The sequence below is a fragment of the Sceloporus undulatus genome, chromosome 2 (assembly GCF_019175285.1).
Source record: "Sceloporus undulatus isolate JIND9_A2432 ecotype Alabama chromosome 2, SceUnd_v1.1, whole genome shotgun sequence".
NCBI classification, from domain to species: Eukaryota; Metazoa; Chordata; class Lepidosauria; order Squamata; family Phrynosomatidae; genus Sceloporus; species Sceloporus undulatus.
Genome location: NC_056523.1, coordinates 80,911,094 through 80,933,654, shown reverse-complemented (window position 1 = coordinate 80,933,654; position 22,561 = coordinate 80,911,094). Strand labels below are relative to the sequence as shown.

The 22,561-nt window shown below is 41.3% G+C and overlaps 1 protein-coding gene across 10 annotated transcripts in view; it reads left to right on the top strand.

The window, feature by feature from the left end:
* Nucleotides 1-22,561, top strand: part of NSD1 (nuclear receptor binding SET domain protein 1) — a 112,935-nt gene that overhangs the window by 79,074 nt on the left and 11,300 nt on the right. For 6 of the 10 annotated variants that reach the window (XM_042451801.1, XM_042451800.1, XM_042451802.1 and 3 more), the window contains exons 12-22: nt 3,478-3,601; nt 3,713-3,913; nt 4,086-4,265; nt 5,951-6,107; nt 6,457-6,662; nt 11,466-11,578; nt 12,685-12,954; nt 18,823-18,939; nt 19,075-19,216; nt 20,404-20,510; nt 21,043-21,244. In XM_042451801.1, coding sequence (XP_042307735.1) covers nt 3,478-3,601; nt 3,713-3,913; nt 4,086-4,265; nt 5,951-6,107; nt 6,457-6,662; nt 11,466-11,578; nt 12,685-12,954; nt 18,823-18,939; nt 19,075-19,216; nt 20,404-20,510; nt 21,043-21,244 — 1,819 coding nt within the window. Of the gene's footprint in view, nt 1-3,477; nt 3,602-3,712; nt 3,914-4,085; nt 4,266-5,950; nt 6,108-6,456; nt 6,663-11,465; nt 11,579-12,684; nt 12,955-18,822; nt 18,940-19,074; nt 19,217-19,815; nt 20,511-21,042; nt 21,245-22,561 lie in introns of those variants that run through there. The other 4 variants (XM_042451807.1, XM_042451809.1, XM_042451806.1 and 1 more) reach the window with 4 other exon arrangements.

The window sequence follows — 22,561 nt, the reverse complement described above, 5'->3', positions numbered from 1 at the left end:
TGATGCCTGGACAATGGCAGATGGACTGGAGGGAGGGCTGTGTCATTACTAAAGGGGGGCAGGTTTGTGCAAAAGCATACAAGCACAACAAATTATATTTCTTAGATGACCATGCAGAGTGTGCTAAAGTAAACAATGTGCCTTTGCATACTATTTTCATAGGGTGCTGGGACACACTAGTTTCACTAGTTTGGGGAAACTGGGAAGTGTTTGTCCTGGGCTGAAATTGAATGACTGCAGGAATCATCTGGATTGTTCGGTGTGCAGCAAGATAAAGCTAAAAGCTTTTCCTGTTGCCAAGAAAAGCAAATGCACCACCCAGAAACCTTTCCAAATGGTGCATGCTGATCTGGCCGGTCCCTTCACTAAATCTGTGGGCAATAGTAGATATCTGTTGGTCATTGTTGATAGGCACACCAGATACTCCTATGCTTACACACTCAGGGAAAAGAATCAGGCTGCTGCCACATTCAAGAACTGGGTGGAGATGGTGGAAAGGGAATTTGAGTACAGTACAAGGTTGGTACTCTGGTAACAGATACGGGTGGTGAGTTTTTGTCCCAAAGCTTGAACAATTGGATGAAACAGAAGGGCGTCCGCCATAACACCACTGATGCTGTCACTCTGCAGCAAGACGGTTTGGCGGAAAGAAAGATTGGGGTGTTAAAACAGATAAAGGATTGCATGCTTTCTGATGCAGGGACCCCAAAAGGACTTTGGAGGGAAGCAATCCTGGCTGCCTGCCACATCACTAACTGGGTTGGGAATTCTGCTGTGAAACAAACACCCTACTTCATGTTATTTGGGAGGACACCTAACCTAAGCTATCTAAGGGTGTTTGGACAGTATGCCAATGTATTGGTTCCCCAAAATTTCAGAAAGAAAGACAACCCCAAGTGGTGGAGATTGATGTTTGTGGGATATCAGGGGAATAGTTACAGGTTTTACCTGGGAAATGGCCACATCCTGTTGTCCAGGAGTGCAAATTTTGAAAAACACTCTGGGCGGGAGAAGATCCACACGAACCAGGAGGTGTTTGTGAGAATGGGACAACAAGGAGTCAGTACTGGAACTGGAAGGGTAGGAACACCAGAAGTTAAGCCAGATGGCCAGCCTAGCACCTCCAGGGAACCCACAGGTACACAGACCTCATCCATCGCTACTAGAAAATTAGTGAAAGTGCCATCTGCAGATGCAGAGGTGCAGACAAGTAGTGACAGTGAGGATGATAGGGGGTGTACAGAGATAATAATCCCCAGGAGGACTCAGAGAGTCAGAAGGCCACCTGATTGTTTTGTGGTGCAAAATGTCAAAGTGTGTACTGTTGTGACTGATGAGCTGGAGAGCTACCAGGAGCTTCTTACCTATCCCAGGGAAGAGCAGGAGAGATGGTTTGAGGCATGGAGTGTTTTCATCCTTGGTGAATAGGGATGTAGTTGAAGTGGAAGAAAGGCCAGGAGACCAGAAGGTTGTAGGTTGCAAGTGGGTGTTTAAGAGGAAGGAGATGCCAGATGGAACCCTAAAGTATAAGGCCAGGTTGGTGGCTAGAGGATTCTCTCAGCAGCGTTTTGAGAGTTTTGACAAGACATTCTCTCCAACTGCGAAGCCAGAAAGTCTCAGATTAGTGTTAGCATTGGCTGCAAGGAAGAGCCAGATAGTTAGGCATTTTGATTTTGAGATAGCTTACTTGAATGCACAGCTGGATGAGGAAGTGCACATAGAGCAAGCACCAGGGTTTGATGATGCCAAGGAAGGCAAGGTGTACAAGCTCAGAAAAGCTGTTTATGGGCTTAAGCAGAGTGCATGCTGTTGGAACCTCTGTATCCATGAGGAGCTGGTGAGGCTGGGATACAAGTGCAGCATTAGATGGTTATGTATAAACGAAAGGCGGGGTCATACTTGAGATTTATGTAGATGACCTATGTGTGGCTGCTCAGTCTAAGGAAGAAGTTAAGGCTGTGCAGAAGGAGATGGCAAAGAAGTTTGTGTTGAAGGACCTGGGAAACCTCAAGGCCTATCTTGGGATTGAGGTGGAGAGGACTAAGGATGTCAGGATCTTGTTGAGTCAGACCAAAAAGATAGAGATGAAACAGAAGGGCATTCTGTTGGTGGAAAAGTGTGATTTAGAGAGTGCCAAGGTACTTAAGAGCCCAATGACCCCTGGTTATACCAGTAGTGAGTCTGATAAAGTGTTTGAACATCCAGATCTGTATAGATCTGTAATAGGAAGTTTGCTTTTTGTTGTCAATAACGCCAGGCCAGGCATTTCCTTTGCTGTAGGTGTCTTGAGCAGGAGAGTCAGCAGTCCAAAAGTGGAGGACTGGGTAGCAATAAAAAGGCTGCTAAGATACTTGAAAGGGAGCAAGGAAAGAAAGCTAGTGCTGCAAAGATCTGAAGCACAGCTGGAGTGTTTTGTGGACAGCTCTTTTGCCTCAGAGCTGCATGACAGAAAGTCAGTGACTGGTTTGTTGGTCAAGTTTGCAGATAGTCCAGGGATTTGGAGGAGCAGAAAGCAGAGTTGCATGGCACTGAGTACCCCAGATGCTGAGTTTGCTGCACTATCTGAGATGGCAGGAGAAGTGCAGTGGGTGAGGCAACTGCTGGAAGACTTTGGTGAGACGTGTACAGGTCCAACTGTTGTACAAGGACTCACAGTCTTGTATTGCCATGTCTGAAGCAGAAAACCTAAAGAATAAGACAAAATATATAGGTGTGAGGTACCAGAATGTAAGGGAGTTAATGCAAAACGGTGTCTTGAGTCTTGTTTATATTAGTTTGGAGGACAATGTTGCAGACATCCTCACAAACGCTCTACAGATAGACAGACACGAGATGTTGTCAGTGCAGTTGGGCATGGAACCGCGAGCAGAAGCGTAAAGGCTGAGGTACTGTAATGAATGGGAAGGTTCATGGAAACACACATTGTTCATTTTTGGAAGGGATTGTTCCAATATAGAGTCACAAGGAAAATGTACAATGTGGATTTTAATAGTAACCAGGCATAAAAGGGTTACTGTGAGCCATAATGATTAGACATTTAAACAGGAAGTGACATAAAAAAGATATTCAACAAGTGCTGTAAAGTCCTGTAGGATGCTGCCAGTCTGAGAAGTCCCTCAGGCACAGTGGCTGGATCCTTTGTGGCGCCAGAGGGAGAGGCAAGGCCTAGTAGGCCTCACAGAGCCTTTGCTATAGTGACAAGCATTTTACTCAGTGGGTTGTTACTAGTGTGGATGATGTCGATGTATATATTGTTGTACACAGTGGAACTTCTTCTAAGAGTAAAAGCCTCATCTAGAGAAGTTTAAGTGTCTCTTTGCTCATTGAGAAAGGGAGAGGTGTTTCTCCAGCTCACAAGCTGCTGACTACAGTCACGAAGGTGGAAAATCTGGTGCCAAACGTTGATGTGTTGCCTCACGTGCTGCACAACATCAAAAGTGTTTTAACAATAATGCACTGTTGCATTTCCCCCCACAGATCTGTGAAAAGCCAGGTGAATTGTTGCTATGTGAAGCTCAGTGCTGTGGTGCTTTCCACCTGGAGTGCCTTGGACTCTCAGAAATGCCCAAGGGAAAGTTTATCTGCACCGAGTGTTCCACAGGTACTGTACTGGGATGCATGGTGTAAAGCCCACACTGGCAATGTGCTTGCTTCCCCCTCCCCCTCGTACTTTCTTTGTTATTTTCTGCTAATTTGCTACCCTCTCTTTTAGGACTCCACACATGCTTTGTATGCAAGAGCAGTGGAGAAAATGTGAAGCGTTGCTTGCTTCCCTTATGTGGGAAATACTATCATCAAGAGTGTATACAGAAGTATCCCCCCACAGTCATGCAGAATAAGGGCTTCCGATGCTCCCTGCACATATGTATGACTTGTCATGCAGCTAATCCAACAAATGTCTCTGCTTCTAGAGGTAAGATCATTTCATATGCCTATAATGGAAGTTAACTTTCTGCATCCTGTTCAGCTTTACCAATCTTGTCTGGAATTTGTTCTGGATATTTTAAAATGGAGTTGACCTCTCATTAAAACTTGAGTCTATGTAACTGACTTTTCATAACAATTCTAATTTGTTTTCCTCCTAGGCCGCTTGATGCGTTGTGTTCGATGTCCTGTTGCATACCACTCCAATGATTTCTGCCTTGCTGCTGGGACAGTGATCCTTGCTTCCAATAGCATGATCTGCCCTAATCATTTTACCCCTCGAAGGGGCTGCAGAAACCATGAACATGTAAATGTCAGCTGGTGCTTCGTCTGTTCAGAAGGTAATATATTCTGTGCAGGGTCTGTGTGTAGTAGGCAATGCCATATTACTGGATGAGTATGAGTAATGGATAACAGCCCTGAAGAAAGCAGGCTGATGCAGAAAAGTTAGAGCTTGTGGGGACTACAAGAAAAACAACAGCAAAGGTAGAGCTTGGAAAAATGGCCTCTCTGGCCTACAGCTCCCAGCTGCTGGCCATGCTGACTGGGAGTGGGTTCTGCAAATCATAGACCCAAAAATAACTTTTCCAAGCTCCAAGCAAAAATATCTTAGGACTTGTCCATACTTGAAACGTACAAGTGAATGCTGTTGTAAAGCCAACCACTACACATTATAGTATAGCTCAGATATTTGTTTCCTGAGTGACTATACCACACTGACTTTCATTGACTAACATAAAGAAGAGATTGTAGTTCTTAGCAGTTCAATTTAAAGATTTTGGGAGCCCTGATAAATGGAATTATGATGCTGGGAGAAAACAAGATTACAGTATTTTAGAGCATTCTTTACTTTTTTAAAAAGTACTTGTCCTACATATTTCTTCTTCATTAGTTGATAGAGTAATGGAAAATTAAGAAGAGCCTTGCAGTTTCAGATAAAAGACATACCCCATCTAGCACCCTGTTTCTACAGTGTCCTTTCAAGGGTTTCTGGAATACTCACAATGAAGATGTGAAAGCCATAATACTTCAAGGCTTGGATTTCATAGTATCTCTTACTGAGTAACATGCTACTCACTGTAATATAAAGACACCATGACAAGTAGCCACTCATAGCCTTAATCTTCCATGAATTTGTTTAATTTATTTTAAAAGCCACTCAGAATGCAGATTGGAAGAAACAAATGTTCGAGCATATAAGCAGAGCTTGGAAAGTTGCTTGCAATAATGAAATACTGAGGCCATTCATAATGAAGCACTAGAAGGATATTGCCCTAGGACCCATTTATGAATGGCTTCAGCATATTGTTGTTGTTCATTCTTATTAAAAGTAAGTTTCCAAGTTACTTCTATAGGTGTGACACTATGCAAATAGGTATGGTTATGCTCAGCAATGACATATTACACTGGCTTAGACAGACTCAGAGCCTCTAAAAAATAAGGTTTAGCATATGTAACTTAGTGCTAAGGCCCATGTCCCATCCTGAGCAAAAAGAGTGGAACTCATATCTTCCTATATGAGCCTGACAGAATTTTAAGATCTTTGGGAGATGACCTTTTCTCACTCCCACCACTATCACAAGCAGGCTTGGTGATAGGAAGAGGGAGCCTTCTTGGTGGCTGCTCCCAGGCTCTGGAACTCCCTCCCATGGCAGATTCACTGGCCCCCCAGGTGATACCTTTCTGCTGGTGGACAAAGAACTTTTTATTTATGCAGGACCTTGGCTCTTAACTCATGTGGCATGCAGAGCTTTTATATTATTTACTATGTCTTCAATATATTTTAAACTGTTGCAACTTTGTGCTTTGAACTGAACTGTAGTTAATTGCTTTTTAAACTTTTGCATTAGTAAACTTCTAACTACTTTGTTTTAATTTGATGTAAGCTGCATTAGGACCCATGTTGGGAGAAATACAGAATATAAATAAAATAATGAAGATACAGTTCACTTTCATGGAACAAAGGGGGGCTGAGAATTGGTGCTCCTTGCTCTGTGTTTGCAACACCTGCCTTGTTTGCTCACAGGTGGAAGCCTGTTATGTTGTGAATCTTGCCCTGCGGCGTTCCACCGGGAGTGCCTGAACATTGACATGCCTGAGGGGAGCTGGTACTGCAATGACTGCAAGGCTGGAAAGAAGCCACACTATAAAGAAGTGGTCTGGGTGAAAGTGGGGCGTTACAGGTGAGCATGAAGGAATGCAAATTCTTTATTTTTACTTTTAAGTTTCAGTCATTGTTTTTTGGGAAAGTTTGAATCTGCACATTTTTGCTGTGGTAATGTCTGTTTGAAATTATATTTCAATAACCTCTAATAGGACATCCATTTCTTTACATGAGTGCTTCTTGTCATCGCTGCTGTTTTCCCACACTGGTAGGGGGAGCACATAAGGTCTTCTACCACTGCAATGTGTTGTTATGTCATGATTATGTTGTCACCCACAGATGTGGTGAACTTCCAGAGGAGTGAATTTAGGAAACAGACATTGTGTATTAGCTACTTCTGACTTTTTCCTGGCTTTCTTGATCACTAGGTGGTGGCCAGCTGAGATTTGCCACCCTAGGGCCATTCCTATCAACATCCAGAAAATGAAGCATGTCATTGGTGAATTCCCTGTGCTCTTTTTTGGATCAAATGATTACCTTTGGACCCATCAGGCACGAGTCTTTCCCTATATGGAAGGAGATGTGAGCAGCAAAGACAAAATGGCAAAGGGAGTTGATGGCATTTACAAGAAAGGTAACACATTTCCTTCTGCGGTAACAAACTAGCTCCATTAAGGAACAGTGCATGCTTTGAACCTTTCTACAAAACATTTTGGTGTTGGTATACTTTTAAAAAGTTTTGGTATTGCTATACTTTAGCAGTAGGCCTGATTAGAGTTCTGTAGTAAGTTTGGCTTCAAGATAAATTACTATCATGAATATTCTCCCAAGATGGGTCCCATATTGAGAGAAAAACGGAATATAATTGAATGCATAACTTAACGGCTGAATGAATTAGTAAATAAAAAACACTATAGCATTTTATCTGGTTTTGATTTGGTTCAAAATAGAATCATCCCTTGCTTCCTTTTCACCATAAGAAAATCAAATCATAACCAAAACATACTTTAGGAAAGCAGATTATTAGAAAGTGGATGTGTCCAGATACTAGACTGAATTGAGCGCAGACACATTGTGTTTAATAGATATATTATATTTTAAATAATTGCAGGCCACTGAGGAAGACAGTTGTCGAAACGCGTCTGGCCTCTAGTGTTTTATATCATTTTATGTTTTTTCACATTTATATAATTCTTAGTGGGGTATTGTTACCTTTTTAGAAACCTTCACTGGCTTTTTTGTTCCAGGGTCTGAGTTTTCTGACCTTGAGTTTGGAAATTTTATTCATTCTTTACTACTGCTCATTTTTCAGTGGGGTATTTATACCCTTTTAGAAATTTTACTGGCTTCTCTATTTGAGGGTTTAATTTATCCCTTATTTCTTCACAGTTGTTTGTTTTGGTAATTGGAGGTGGGTTACATTTTATTCAGATATATTTCAGATACTAGACTGACGTGTGACTGATAACAGTGTTACTGTGGTTTGGCATGAGATCCAAAATAACACCATGATGTGTGATTGGCAGGCAAACAAGAACTGAAAATGGTTTGAAATGAGTTTGCAAACCATGGCTTTTGCTAAATGTTCAGACACTCATTACAGTTGTTTCTCCACCTTCAGAGGCCCCTGGACCTAGAGACAAATCAAAGCCCTATGCTTTGATTTGCCTGACTGCCTGTTTGGTGTATTTGGTATAATATCTGAGCTGATTGAATGTATTGCTTTAAAATATATTATGTATAAAATTAACTTCTGGCTATAAAGTGTATATGAAACGTAAATGAATTTCATGTTTGAACTTGGGTCCCAAGGTATCTCGTTATGTATGTAAATATTCCAAAATCTGGGGGGGGGGGGAGGGGGGGGAGAGAGAACCCAACAAAATCTAAAACACTTTTGGTCTCAAGTGTTTTGGATAAGGGAGACCCAACCTGTGTCAACATTTCAATACTCAGTGTGAATGAGGTAGAACAGATAGGAATGGGACATTTCAAGTCAATTACACTATGTTTTACTCAGGAAATGAAAATCTTTATGAAATGTGGTGGCATTTATAGTGAGGAGTGATGTAGCAAAAGCACTCCCAAGAATATGCAATGTCAGATAGAATTATGTCAATAAGATGTCAGGGAAAACCCATTAATACAAGCATAATCCAAGGTCTTACACCAACCATGGAGCCAAAACAAGAAGAAATTTAAAGATTCTGTGGAGGGGTCCAGGAAAAACTGATCATACATGAAAGCAGGACTTGTTAATCATAGGTGACAGGAATGCAAAAATAGCAAATGGAACAGAATCAAATGTAGGAAAATTTGGCCTAGAAATTTTGTGAGGCCAAACATTTGCTCATTGCAAACACATTCTTCAAACGACCCAAGAAGCAACTGCATACTTGGATATTGCCTGATGGTTAATATAGAAATCAAATAGACTCCATAATTGGAAGTAAAAGATGGAAGAGCTTCATTCTTTCAGCAAAAGCAAGATGAAGAGTAGATTTTGGCACAGGCCATTAACTACTAATAACAGAAGTTAGAGTAAAGGTAAAGAAGAGCACTAAACCAACCAACATGCCCAAATACAACCTGAAGAACATCCCCATAGAATTTAAAGACAATATAAAAGAGAGATTGGGATTATTAAGACTGATTGACCAGGAACCAGATGAACCCTGGACTAAAGCCAGGGACATTATCTTAAAGGAATGCAGAAACATACTATATTTAGCCAAAATGAAAGATAAGTCTCTATGGATGATGGATGAAACTCTTCAAGCAGTCAAAGACAGAAGAGAAGCAAAAATTAATATGAGAACCCTGAATTCAACTGTTCAATGACTTGTGCACAGGCATAAGGAGAATTACTATAATAATCAATGCTAAAAAATAGAAGTTGATAAGAAATAAAAGAATAACAATTCTGCTAGATCTGAGAAATCAAAGGTAAATTTAAACCAAGAATGGGGGTGCTCTAAGACCAGCAGGGGAGCACATAACATGACCAAGTAAAAATAAAAAGACAGCAGAAATAATACACCGAGGAACTCTGTGTGTGTGTGTGTGTGTGTGTGTGTAAGAAATGAAAGGACTGATTGATTAATTGGAAAAAGAACCATATGAAGATGAACCTCCAGTAGAAAGTGAAGTGCACTCAGAGCCATGGAAGAAATAAATCACCAGGAACAGATGACCTACAAACAGAGCTGCTTCAGTCTACAGAGATGAAATCTACTCTAGTTCTAACTAAAATCTGTCAACAAATATGGAAAACAAAATGATGGCCTTAAGATTGGAAACATTCAATATACATTCCAGTCTGCAAGAAAGGGGAAAATAGGAATTACAGTATTCACAGAACCATCACTTTAATTTTCCATACAAGCAAAGTAATGCTCAAAATTCTACAATAAAGATTTACCATATATGGAGCAAGAAATTTCAGATGACCAAGTTGGATACAGGAAAAGAAGAGGCATTAGGACTCAAATTGCAAACATATGCTGGATAATCAAGCGTACCAAAGAACTTCAAAAGAAAATCAGTGGAACAATTATTGAACAAAGTCAAGGAAGAAAGTGCAAAGGCATATTTACAGGTGAATCTTAAGAATCTAAAAATAATGACCACAGATTACAGTGGTCCCTTACTATCTGCTGGGATTTGGTTCCAGGACCACCCATGAATACCAAAATCCGTGAGTGCTCAATGATGTCCCTTATATGAAATGGCAAAATCAAGGTTTGCTTTTTATTTTCCGGTGCATAAGATGACCCCCAACTTTTCTAGTTAAAATATAGAGTTTGGGATATACTTGCCATATAAGACAACCCCTTTTCCAATGCACACCAAATAAAAATTTAACAAATGTAAGATTTGATTTCAATATGGTAATTTTCATTCAAATGCTTATGACATGCAGGTACTTAGCAGGAAAACTTGTTGTATACAAAGCCTGGTTGGATTGGTCAGCTCTCCCTGCCTGCCCAGCCCTCCCTGTCTCCAAGACTATCAGAGCGGTAGTGCAAACACAGCTCTTTTCCCATACCTCAGGCGTTCTGGACGCCTGCAGCTTGCTCCGACCTTCACTTACACCTTCCCGGTGAGACACCCCCTCACCTCATCATCAGGACCGCGTTAAGTCATTTCTTTCCATGAATCCTAGTGAGTGGATTTTCTTTTACCCTACCTGTACAGTGCCACCCTTGCTGCTTTCATATGGTCGCTGCATACGGTGGGGATGCAACCATGGCCGTTTTTTAACTCCCCCCACCATATGTGGCGACTGCAGATTCTCCGAGTCTGGCTTGGAAATTTCAGCACCTGCCCTATAAGACAACACCTGGCGTATAAGACGACCCCTGACTTTTGAGAAGATTTTCCTGGGTTAAAAAGTAGTCTTATATGCCAGAAAATACAGTATATTTTGAATATTTTCCAACTGTGGATGGTTGAATCCATGGATAAGGGATCTGTAGGGCTGAGTATACTTACATAACTTTAAAGTAGGTGATGAAGATACAGTAGTAAAAAAGCTAAAAGATTTCTATACCTTGGTTCAGTCACTGCAGTCAAGAAATCAGAAGAAAACTAGTACTTGGAAAGGCATCTATGAAGGAACTACAAGATCCTGAAGTGTAAAAATATATCATTTAATATAAAGATAGGATTGTCAATGCCACTGTACCTCTCATTTCTATGTATGGCTATGAAAGCTGGACAGCGAAAGAAAGCAGATAGGAAGACAGTCACCTCATTTGAAATGTGGTGCTAGAGAAAAGACATGTCTATGGGTCCTAGATCAAATCAAATCTGAGGTCTCCATAGAAGCCAAGATAACTAAACTGAGACTGTTGTACTTTCGCCATATCATGAGAAGACATGACTCCCTAGAAAAGATGATAATTCTTGATAAGATAGAAACCAGTATGAAAAGAGGAAGACTGTATTCCTGATGGATAGACACAATCAAGAATGTTATGTTATTCATAGGGTCATCATAAATTGAAGTGCATTTGAAGGCAGCTAACAACAAAGTATGAATTGTTCCATTTTATGCATAACAATATTATAAAGTAGCTAAGCATTTGTTCCTTTAAAAAAATGATATAAGTGAACCCATTAAAACAGTTCATACAGTTGTATACCTCTCTTGAAGCCATGTAACATGTGCCATTTACCAAACCTCCCTCTTCTAGCCCTTTTCCATTGTCTGTGTTGGGAATGCAGATTTGGTAGGGGCAAAAAGGTGACATTCTGTATGGTTAGGATTTGTCCCCCTCCTGGCTGCTGTTGCCCTTTCTGCCCACAAATATCCAGCTTCACATAAAATCCTTTATGCAAATGTGTGCTGACCACAATACTACAGTCACTAGTGAGGTGTATGCAAATAGCTGAATTTCTGTAACATTATAATGTGAACATGTTCTTAACTTAGCCCTGCAGGAAGCTGCTGTGAGATTTGAAGAGCTAAAGGCACAGAAGGAACTGAGACAGCTGCAGGAGGACAAAAAGAATGATAAAAAGCCCCCTCCTTACAAACATATTAAGGTGAGAATGCAAGGTGACATCCAATGGCGGGTCTGTTAACTTGGTTAAGACAGTGAGTCGTGAAATCATATGCTCTCCACTAGCCTTGGCTTTAGCTAAAGCACCAATCCCATTAATTAATCATGCAACGGGATCTTTTGCTACAAGATCCCTTTGCATGATTAATTAATCAAAGGTGCTGCAAGACTGATAGAAAAAAAGAAGTTGCTAGCAGAAACTTTCATAGACTTACATTTGTACTTCTTCAGATACAGACTTAAGCCTATGAAAGCTTATGCTACCAACTTTTTTCTTCCTTTCAGTTAGTCTCAGATATATTATTATTATTATTATTATTATTATTATTAAGCTTTATTTAGATAACGCTGTAAAATTGCACAGTGCTGTACATCAATTAAAATAGATAAAATAAACCTGCCTATGGCGTACATTCTATGAAAATAATTAAAATACAACTACAATATACTGCTTGATCCCTTTGCATACAGATCCAGACTAACATGGCTATGTCTTTGATAATTAACCATGTTTATTCACTCCATTTGCCCATTTCTTTTTTATATTTCAGTACCTAACCACATGGCTGAAGTTCCAACACTTATAATCTATACAGTGGAATATTTTATCCATTCCAATGTGGCATTTAAGTGATCCATCCAAACTGTTTGCATTGCTCTTCCTGATAGATCAGCTGTTGGCTACATTAAATTCAACTCAGTGCTGACTCATAGCAGTGGTACATAAATTGTTTTTCAGAGAAAGGCAGCCTCAAGGCTCAGTAAAGATGCATGTTATTTCTATCATCTCTTTGCATCACCCAAAGAGGGTGAGAGCCACTACAGCTGTATGTGATCTAAGATCACATTAACTCTGTATAGTGGTGGTGATAGCAGAAGAGCTGAAGCTCCTGTAAATAGTATAGATGTTGTGGTATGCATACAAGTGAAACATTGATCAATTCCAACAGGGTTTTCTTATCCATTAATGTAGTAAAAGTTGTTTCTTAATTTCTGTGTACATAGGTGGGATTTCAGAAATTTCTCGATGGTCTCACTGAAACCAATTGATTGCTTAGACTAACTGATTCACTTGTATTGTATTTAAAGGTAAACCGACCTATAGGCAAAGTGCAGATCTTCACAGCAGACTTGTCTGAAATACCTCGCTGTAACTGCAAGCCAACAGATGAGAATCCCTGTGGCCTAGACTCAGAGTGTATCAATCGCATGCTGCTCTATGAGTGTCATCCTGCTGTCTGTCCAGCTGGGGAACGCTGCCAAAACCAGTGTTTTACCAAGAGGCAGTATCCTGAAGTAGAAATCTTCCGTACTCTTGCACGAGGCTGGGGTTTGCAAGCCAAAAGAGACATTAAAAAGGTATGGTCTGCTTTGCTATCTTAATACACCTCTCCCAAGAATAAGTATTTAATGGTCCACTCCTCACATATTCCATTATTGGGATATAGAGTCACAAGGAAAATGTACAATGTGGGTTTTAATAGGAACCAGGCATTAAAGGATCACTGTGAGCCATAATGATTAGGCATTTAAACAGGAAGTGGCATCAAAAAGATAGTCAGCAAGTGCTGTAAAGTCCTGTAGGATGCTGCCAGTCTGAGAAGTCACTCAGGAGAGTGGCTGGATCCTTTGTGGCGCCAGAGGGAGAGGCAAGGCCTAGTAGGCCTCACGGAGTCTTTGCTAGAGTAGTGACAAGCATTTTACTCAGAGTGGGTTGTTACTAGTGTGGGTGGTGTCGGTGTATATATTGTTGTACACAGTGGAACTTCTTCTAAGAATAAAAGCCTCATCTGAGAGAAGTTTACAGTGTCTCTTTGCTCATTGAGAAAGGGAGAGGTGTTTCTCCAGCTCACAAGCTGCTGACTACAGTCACGAAGGTGGAAATTCTCGTGCCAAACATTGACGTATTGCCTCACACGCTCTGCAACATCAAAAGCATTTTAACATCCATAATTGAGATTTATGCACATTGAATCACCAGATATATATAAAGAAAATGCATAAACCAACTTTCCTGTGGTACAGTCGGCCCTTCTTATACGCAGATTTTTTTTATTCAAGCATTCATGGTTTGAAAATGTTCCAAAAAAGTATAAATTTCAAATATCAAACCTTGATTTTCCATTTTTATAAGGGATACCATTTTGCTATGTCATTATATTTAATGGGACTTTTTTTGTTATACATGGGGGATCTTGGAACCTACCCCCAGCGTATAACAAGGGTCCACTGCATATACATAGACTTGTGATAAGAGTTTTTTTCCTATTGGCATTGTAAATGGTAGTCTCTTTCCACTCATATAGCAATTGGATCCTGTGTCAGTTGAACCTTGAAAATTTTTAACAAGAACTCAATAAGATCAATATGTGTCGAGATGTTTGAAGATTAATAGTACACGTTTTCATCCTCCTCAAAATCCTTGAAGAACCAGGGTTTATCACACACATCTTGCATTTTAAGAAAGAGACACAAAGAACTGTGGTGGACCGTTGCTGATAACCACATGTTCCTACATCAAAACTGTCACTTAAATTATTTCTCAAGCCCCGCCCCCGCCCCATTACCTTATGCAGGGGATCCATTGTGGACCACCACCAGCCCACGTAAGGGAAATTATGTGAATGCTCGAGCCCCATTGAAAACAATAGGGCTCATGCACATGGTACAGCACAGTGCACGTGCCATAGGCACACATGCTGTTGCTTTTCCCTGCACATGGCTTTCAGTGTAAGCTGAAAGCCACATATGGTGCGTCCGTGTATGACGTGGACATACTGTAATTCAGATTGAGTTGATTATTAAATGAAAGAAAATGTTAGCCTTTTACTTTACCCTTTACAGTACAAGTTTACAGTACCAGAGCCACTCCACCTCCTCGCTCACTTTCCCTTATCTGCTCACTAACAGAGTACCCGGCTGGGAGAGCTTGATTCCAAGTGATGGCGCTATCATCCCCCAGCCAGGTCTCTGAAAACAAGTCAGTTCGGCTTCCTCATCCACAAGGAGATTGTGGATGATGTGATTCTTATAAGAATAAAACTCACATCATCCACTATCTCCTTGTGGATGAGAAAGCCGACCTGGCTTGTTTTACCGAAACTTGGCTGGGGATGATAGTGCCATCACTTGGAATCAAGCTCTCCCAGCCGGGTACTCCATTAGTGAGCAGGTAAGGGAAAGTGGGCGAGGGGGCGGAGTGGCTCTGGTCTACAAAGATAATCTTACCTTGACCAGGATACCGATCCGGAAAACAGACTACTTCGAATATATGTACCTAAGCCTGAAGACCAGGGATATTATAGGGATTCTGTTGGTATGCCATCCACCCCGTTGCTGAACAGACTCCCTATCCAGGCTGATGCAGCTGGTCTCAGAGTTGCTGTTGGAGTCACCCAGACTTCTAATTCTGAGAGACTTCAACATCCCACTCAAGACCAGTTTAACAGGTGCGGCTCGGGAGTTCATGGAATCCATGACAGGCATGGGCCTATCCCAATTGGTCATCAGGCCAACGCATTGCACAGGTCATACCCTTGATGCGGTCTTCAGTACGGAGCAGGAATATCTGTGGGCAGAGAGAATTAGTACCACTGCACTATCGTGGACGGATCATCTCCTGGTCAAGGATGAACTAAGAGCCATAGTCCGCCCTGTTGGGGGGATTGTGTGGAGGACCCATTAGAATGGTCCATCCTCGGAGGTTAATGGAACCAGCTGGATTCCAGAAAGCCTTAGAGGGTTCTTTGGTTAGTAACAGCGGTGATTCTGTCAAAGTTTTGGTCAATACCTGGAATACCGATCTTGTCAAGGCTATCAACACAGTTGCTCCCAAGCGTCTTTTCCAACCTGCTTCTAACAGCAAACTATGGTACACGGAAGATCTGAAGAAAATGAAGCGGGTTGGACGACAACTGAGCATGTCTGGCATGACATTCGACTTATCTGGCAGAACTCGTCATAGGAAATTTCTTTGTTCCTATAGAAAGGCAATACATGCTGTGCAGATATCATTCTCCTCTGCACGTATCATATCTGTGGAGTCCCGTCCAGCAAAGCTGTTTAGGGTGGTGAGGGAACTGACACAGGTTTCACCTGTGCAGAACCCTTTACTTAACCCGACAACAGCCTTCTGTGATGCTTTTAACAACTACTTCGCAGATAAAATCTCTCAGATAAGAGCCGACTTGGACGCTGGGATTACAAAAGAATCGACTGATGAGGCGTCCATTTAACCCGTTATTGAGATTAAACTGAATCAATTCGAGCTTGTGAGTACTGATGACGTGGACAAGATCCTTGGAAAGGTGAAGAAGATGACATGCCCCCTTGATCCCTGCCTATCATGGTTGGCCGTCGGGGGGGGGGGGGGGGGTTGTTTTGTTGACAATTCTCCGAAGAGGCGTCAACAGTGCCTTTAGGGAAGGTTGTGTTCCAGTTTGTTTAAAGGAGGTGGTCATTAGGCTGCTCCTGAAAAAACCTTTCCTGGACCTCCTGGATATGAAAAACTATAGGCCTGTTTCCCATCTGCCATTTTTGAGAAGGTGATCGAGAGGGCTGTGGCCCTCCAACTCCAAGTCAACTTGGCAGAAACCGATTATCTGGATCCATTTCAAACGTGCTTCAAGACAGGATATGGGGTGGAGACTGCCATGGTTGCTCTAGCTGATGACCTTTGTCTAGGCATCGACAGACTAGAACTCACATATAACTTATAAAGTGGCATAATTTTCTGCATTAGCAATCACTTGTAGGAAAAGAACAACTGATCAAAGTTAAATACATAATATTGTGTCATGTCTGGTACTGCATGTCTGGTAAAAATCTGATATCACTAATCTACTTTTATTATTTCTTAAGGGCGGAAGCCCATAAAGGTTTATTTTATTTTAATTGAAGCAATCTTAAAGGTTACAGAAACAAATTATTTACATTTTTAGTTGGCAGATTTTTATCCCAAGCAATCTTTTTATGTGTATTATTTTATTTTCCTATATTATATCTTATATTGATGCTGGTCTTTGACCGTAATAAAGAATTTCATTTCATCGACAGAGGAAGCGTGACCCTGTTGGTGCTTCTGGTCTTCTCAGCAGCTTTTGACACGATAGACCACAACATGCTATTGGAACGCCTGAGAGTTAGGAATTGGAGGCACTGCATTGCAATGGTTTCGATCCTTCCTCTCAGGCAGATTCCAGAGGGTGATGCTCGGGGACTGCCACTCCTCAAAAGTGGAGCTTAAATGTGGTATCCCTCAAGGCACCATCCTGTCCCCAATGTTATTCAGTATACACTTGTCCCTCCGTATGCACTAGAGGACCTAGATATTCCTAGAGAGAATATATTAATCAAATCTGTGAATAATCAAATCTGCAAATATCAAGTTCGCAAATATGGAGGGATGAGTATATATATATATGAAGCCACTAGGAGAAATCATCCGTAGTCATGGGGCGGGATGTTATCAGTATGCTGATGACACCCAAATATATTTCTCCATGTCCCGGTCAGCAGCTCAGACAACAGATGGTATTTCTCCTCTCAGTCAGTGTCTTGAAGCAATAATGGACTGGATAAGGAAAAACAAGCTCAAGTTGAATCCAGACAAAACAGAGGTACTTACAGTAGGGGCCCCCAAACCAGGTATTGAGTTGCAACCTCCAGTTCTGGATGGGGTCATGCTCTCCTCAAAGGACTGTGTTCGCAGTCTGGGGGTTGCTCCTAGATCCATCACTTCACATGACAAATCAAGTGAATGCAACGGTCAGGAGTGCCTGTTATCAGCTTCAGCTGATAGGCCAGCTGCGCCCTTTCCTGAAAGTAAGGGACCTTGAAACTGTAGTACATGCTCTGGTAACCTCACAACTTGATTTCTGTAATGCACTCTACATGGGGCTACCCTTGTGCTTAGATCGGAAGCTTCAATTAGTACAAAATATGGCAGCCAGGCTGGTCACCGGAAAATCTAAGAGTGACCACATAACACCCATCTTAAAGTCACTCCACTGGTTGCCTATTGGCTTCCAGGCACAGTACAAGGTGTTGGTTATCACCTTTAAAGCTCTACATGGCTTGGGTCCAACCTATCTAAAGGATCGCCTACTTCCATATAATCCACCCTACACTCTCAGGTCCTCTGGGAGGAATTTATTGCAGCCAAAAAAGGCCAAACTGGCTACAACCTCCCAGAGGACATTCTCCGCAACCACTCCCAGATTGTGGAACAATTTGCCAGATGAGATCCATCAAATCACCAAACTGGATAGCTTCAAAAAAGCTACTGTATTAAGATGGATCTCTTTCAGCAGCATGAAAGAACCCCCACATATGCTGCATATTTTATATTATGCCACTACTCGTCTGTTGTTATTGGTTTTAACAGTTTATTTAATAGAGTGATTTTAATAGTAATATGTTTAATTCTTTTTTAAGAGAGGGGGTTATGATATATTGTGTTTTGTATTTGATGTTTTTATACTGTAAGACACTCTGATTGCCTTATGGTAGAAGAGCAGGATATAAATAAAAGTTTTATTATTTATTTAAGTTATATATCTCAGGTGCTTGATTTGCTAGATTTCTTAGAGGAGGGAGTTCTATAGATGATTGACCAGCACTGAAAGTGTCCCACAGGACCCAACTTCTGAATGGAAACCTAGAAAGCAATAGCCTGTGATGCTGATCTTAGGGCTAAAATAAGTTCATAAAATGGTACGAATAAACATATTCAAAAGCTGGAGTGTACTTCTAAGCAAATATACAGATGAAACAAATGGACACTGTCAGATAATATTAAGACCAGAACTTGGAGCTTGGGAGGAAATAAGTCATTAGTATAGCCATTGCAGAGTTGGTGGTAGGTACAGACTACCCAGCCCCCTCAAATAGAGAGTGTCACCCTTTTGCTTGTATGCTGCACCAGCTGAATCTTTTGTAGAGAAGTGCTCTAATTAACTCATCTGAGACAATGACAATAATTTTATCACTAAATTATCGTTGAATAGTAATTCTGCACATAAAATTAAGCGAGTGCGTCCACATACTCTTTCTCCAGAGACTACTTAAGCTGTTGGCTTTCATCAAAAGTGTATCTCTCAGTTATGAATGATAATTTTTATTTTTATGGTGTAGCTCTCTCTGTCCTCATTCCCCACAAAACTATTTGTGCTGATAGCTTTGTATTCAAAGTACTTGTTTCACCTCTTCCCATCCACACATTTTCAGGGTGAATTTGTGAATGAGTATGTGGGAGAACTGATAGATGAGGAGGAATGCCGAGCCAGAATCCGCTATGCTCAAGAGCATGATATCACTAACTTTTACATGCTAACTTTAGACAAGGTATGTGAAAAAGGTTTCTGTTTTCTGTATCTCAAGTGAGGTATGGTTGTTTCTTGTGGCACTGTATATGTGTGTGTGTATGTGTGTGTGAATGTCTAGTTGTAATTGAAAAGAAGTTCTTTCCTTTGGTTTTAGGATCGAATCATTGATGCTGGACCAAAGGGTAATTATGCTCGATTTATGAATCATTGCTGCCAGCCAAACTGTGAGACACAGAAGTGGTCAGTGAATGGAGATACCCGGGTTGGCCTTTTTGCCCTTACAAATATTAAGGCTGGTAAGTAGTGCTCTTAGGTGCTTTGTTCTCATGTGCTTGAAAGTAATAGAAGGTTATATTGGTTGATGAAGCCTGGTAAACAGACATTGGTAAGAAGCACACTGAAGAGAAGAAGTATAAAAGCCTGTAATGTATCCAAAATTCACTAATACAGCTATTCACAGAAGATATTGATTCTTGCGAAGGAGTAATTTATTAACATGAACATGACTTAATTACTCATGTACTTCAAAACATGTAACAAATGCATGTCTGAGTTCTTACCACGTTTGTACATGAAGCAGGGAGCTGTATCTGGCAGCAGCTTTCTTCAATCCTCAGCAACATGGTGTTTGCCACATTTGGAAAATTATACTATAGATTGACAGTGTAGGAAATGTCATCCTGCGTTTGGAAATTCACCTTCTGCAAAGAGGCCTTTAGAGAACAAGGTCATGAAAATACAGTAAGTCATGAGCTATTGGTGCTCGCCTGCCTCTGAGTTTTATGGGGCTACTTTTAAAAAGTGTTCAGAAACAACAGCAAGGCCAGAATGCTGTAGCTATAATGTTGCCTAGAGCTGATTACAGGGAGCACAGAACTTCTTTGTCTGTTAACAGGTACAATTCAAAATGTTATTTCCTGAAACCAGGCTATCTGAAAGACCATATTGTTCCAACTGAGCTTTGCTGGATGTTAAAGTTTTCAGGGGGAGGCCATTTTCTCAGTCTTACTACTATTGGAGACACATGTGGTGAGGACATGAGAGAGGATTTTCCTAGTGGCCATTCCCAGGCTCTGGATCTCTTTGCAAAGGGAAGTTAAGTTAGTCTCCTCTTGTTCCTCTGGCTGTCAGTGGCTGCTTTATTCTAACAGGCTGTTGGTATTTTAAGCTGGGTTGCTTTTTAAGGGTTTTGAACTGGTTAAATGCTTCTCTTTCTTTCTGTCAATGGGTTCTCCATCTATGCTATGTTTTAATTTAATTTCCCTTATTTTAATTTTATTAATGTTACCACTTTGCCTTTCATTGAGGAGTAGATTCAGATGGGATATCAAGTCCATGGAAAATAAATGCAGCAAGTTTCCCTCAATACTTTTAAATAATTTTTGCTAGTTTTAAATGTTTAATTCCTTTACTAAAAGCTGAACTTCATGCTTAAAGGTCTGTTGCAATCCAGATGGGTCTGATTGATTTCTCTGATTACCAGGAACCGAGCTAACATTCAACTATAACCTGGAATGTTTGGGGAATGGGAAGACAGTTTGCAAATGTGGTGCTCCAAATTGCAGTGGCTTCCTTGGTGTACGACCAAAGGTATAATAATCCCTCTTTGGATTTCTTCCTTCAGCTGCAGTGTCCTCACATATTTCTTTATGATATTGGAGGTTTTTCAGTTTAGTGCACCCATCTTTTATCACTGATGCTGGGGAAGTTGCTGCTGTTGATAAAAGCATCACCCTTTTAAGATATTGCCTAGCCTGATTCTTTAAACCAGTGGAAATGCAAAAACTGGAAGAAAGGATTCACATTTGCTCAGGTCAGATGTTGTTATACCTTAATGTCTCCTGTAAGCCAACACAAATCTAGTTTTGTTAGATCAGCAATAGAAGTGCAATTCATAGCAGAGGAGACCTCTCCCTTTTTAGGTTTGTTCACAATAGGAAAATAAAATCTAAATACATTGGCTTAGTCAGGATTTGGCTCTTTCTACCCTCAAGGAATTGAGGTGGCCATTATCCATTGTCCTCATGGTACTTCCTTAGGTCAATTAAAAATGTTGTTCAAAGAGAGGTATGGGGAGTGTTTCCCTCCAAACAGTTATTCATTGTAATTGATTTCTCTCCAGAATCAGCCCCCTGCATCAGAAGATAAATCTAAGAAGTTCAGGAGACGATATGGGAAACGCAAGTCACAAGCAGGAATCATGAAGGAGCGAGAAGATGAATGTTTCAGCTGTGGGGATGGAGGACAGCTGGTTTCCTGCAAGAGACCAGGCTGTCCCAAAGTGTATCATGCTGACTGTCTCAATTTGACCAGGCGACCTGCAGGTCAGTAATATACAGGCGTCCCTACTGATTTGCAGGGGATCCAGTCTGGACACACACATCCCCCCCCCCCAAATCCGGAAAAATGCAAATGTTCAAGTTGCCATTTGTTATAATGTCCGTGCGCTTCTGCATATGGCACTGCACGCGTGCCTTGGATGTATGCACCATTTTATCCCTCCCCGCTTGTCGTCCATGAAGGACCAAGACTGCAGACTACAAGTCCGCAAATTTGGAGGGAGAAGTGTATTGTTTATTATTCATAGACACAAAGCACAAGGGCTCTACTAATGAAACTGCCTTTTGAGGAAGGAAAGATACTGCCCTAGCTTAGCAAGGTTTTCTGTAGTCAGTGGCAACTCAGTGCATACCTGATGAGAGAGACAAGGGATCAAATACCCAGAAGTTGATCTGAATTGCTGTTTTAATAGCAATAGCAAGTACATTTCTATACCGCTTATCAGTGCACTTAAGCACTCCCTAAATGGTTTACAAAGTGTAAGCTAATTGCTCCCAACAATCTGGGTGCTCATTTTAGCGACCTCAGAAGGATACAAGCCTGAGTTGAGCTTGAGCCCTTTTGCTGGTATTGAACTCGCAACCTTATGGTTTGTGAGTGAGTGGCTGCAGTACAGGCATTTAACCACTGTGCTACCAGGGCTCCTCTTTTAATAGTAGAAGTACATTCTGTCACATACATGTCAACCCACCCATCACTATCTTTAATCTTTATTGTTTTTGTTAGATATTTTTTTCCACCTAGCTATATTTTGGCTTGTTGCTTAAACCTTGGGGTGACCTTCTAGAAATGTAGACTCTCCCTTCACAATTTAGGGGCTGTTCAAACAGCCCCAAAGGGGCGGCATGGAGCCGCCCATTTTTCAGCCAGATCAGGGCTTCACAACTGCATGCCACAACTTCAATCTGGCCTTTACAGGGTGCAAAAAGGAGCTGAAAAAAGCTGTTCCTTTTTGCACCCAGAAAAGGGCGCCATAACTGCATTGTTGCGGCTTGGCAGTACTCTTTTGGTGCTGTATCATATGGATGCAGCGCTGGAGGAGCACCATGACACAGCACGCTATGTGGAGCGGCATGCAGCATCATGACGCCCTGGGACAGAGTCGTGGCAGTCGTCTGGGGACGCGTCACCCTAACACCTCCCCTATGTCGGTCTTAATGGCCGGTCTGAACAGGGCCTAACTTTGGAAAGAAATGCCTTTATGGATTGATAGAAATTTCAGGAGACACAAAGTTTTAGGTTTGGCAGAGCAAAGAATTAGCAGAGGATGTAGTAATCTGAAAATCCATAAATTTATTTTC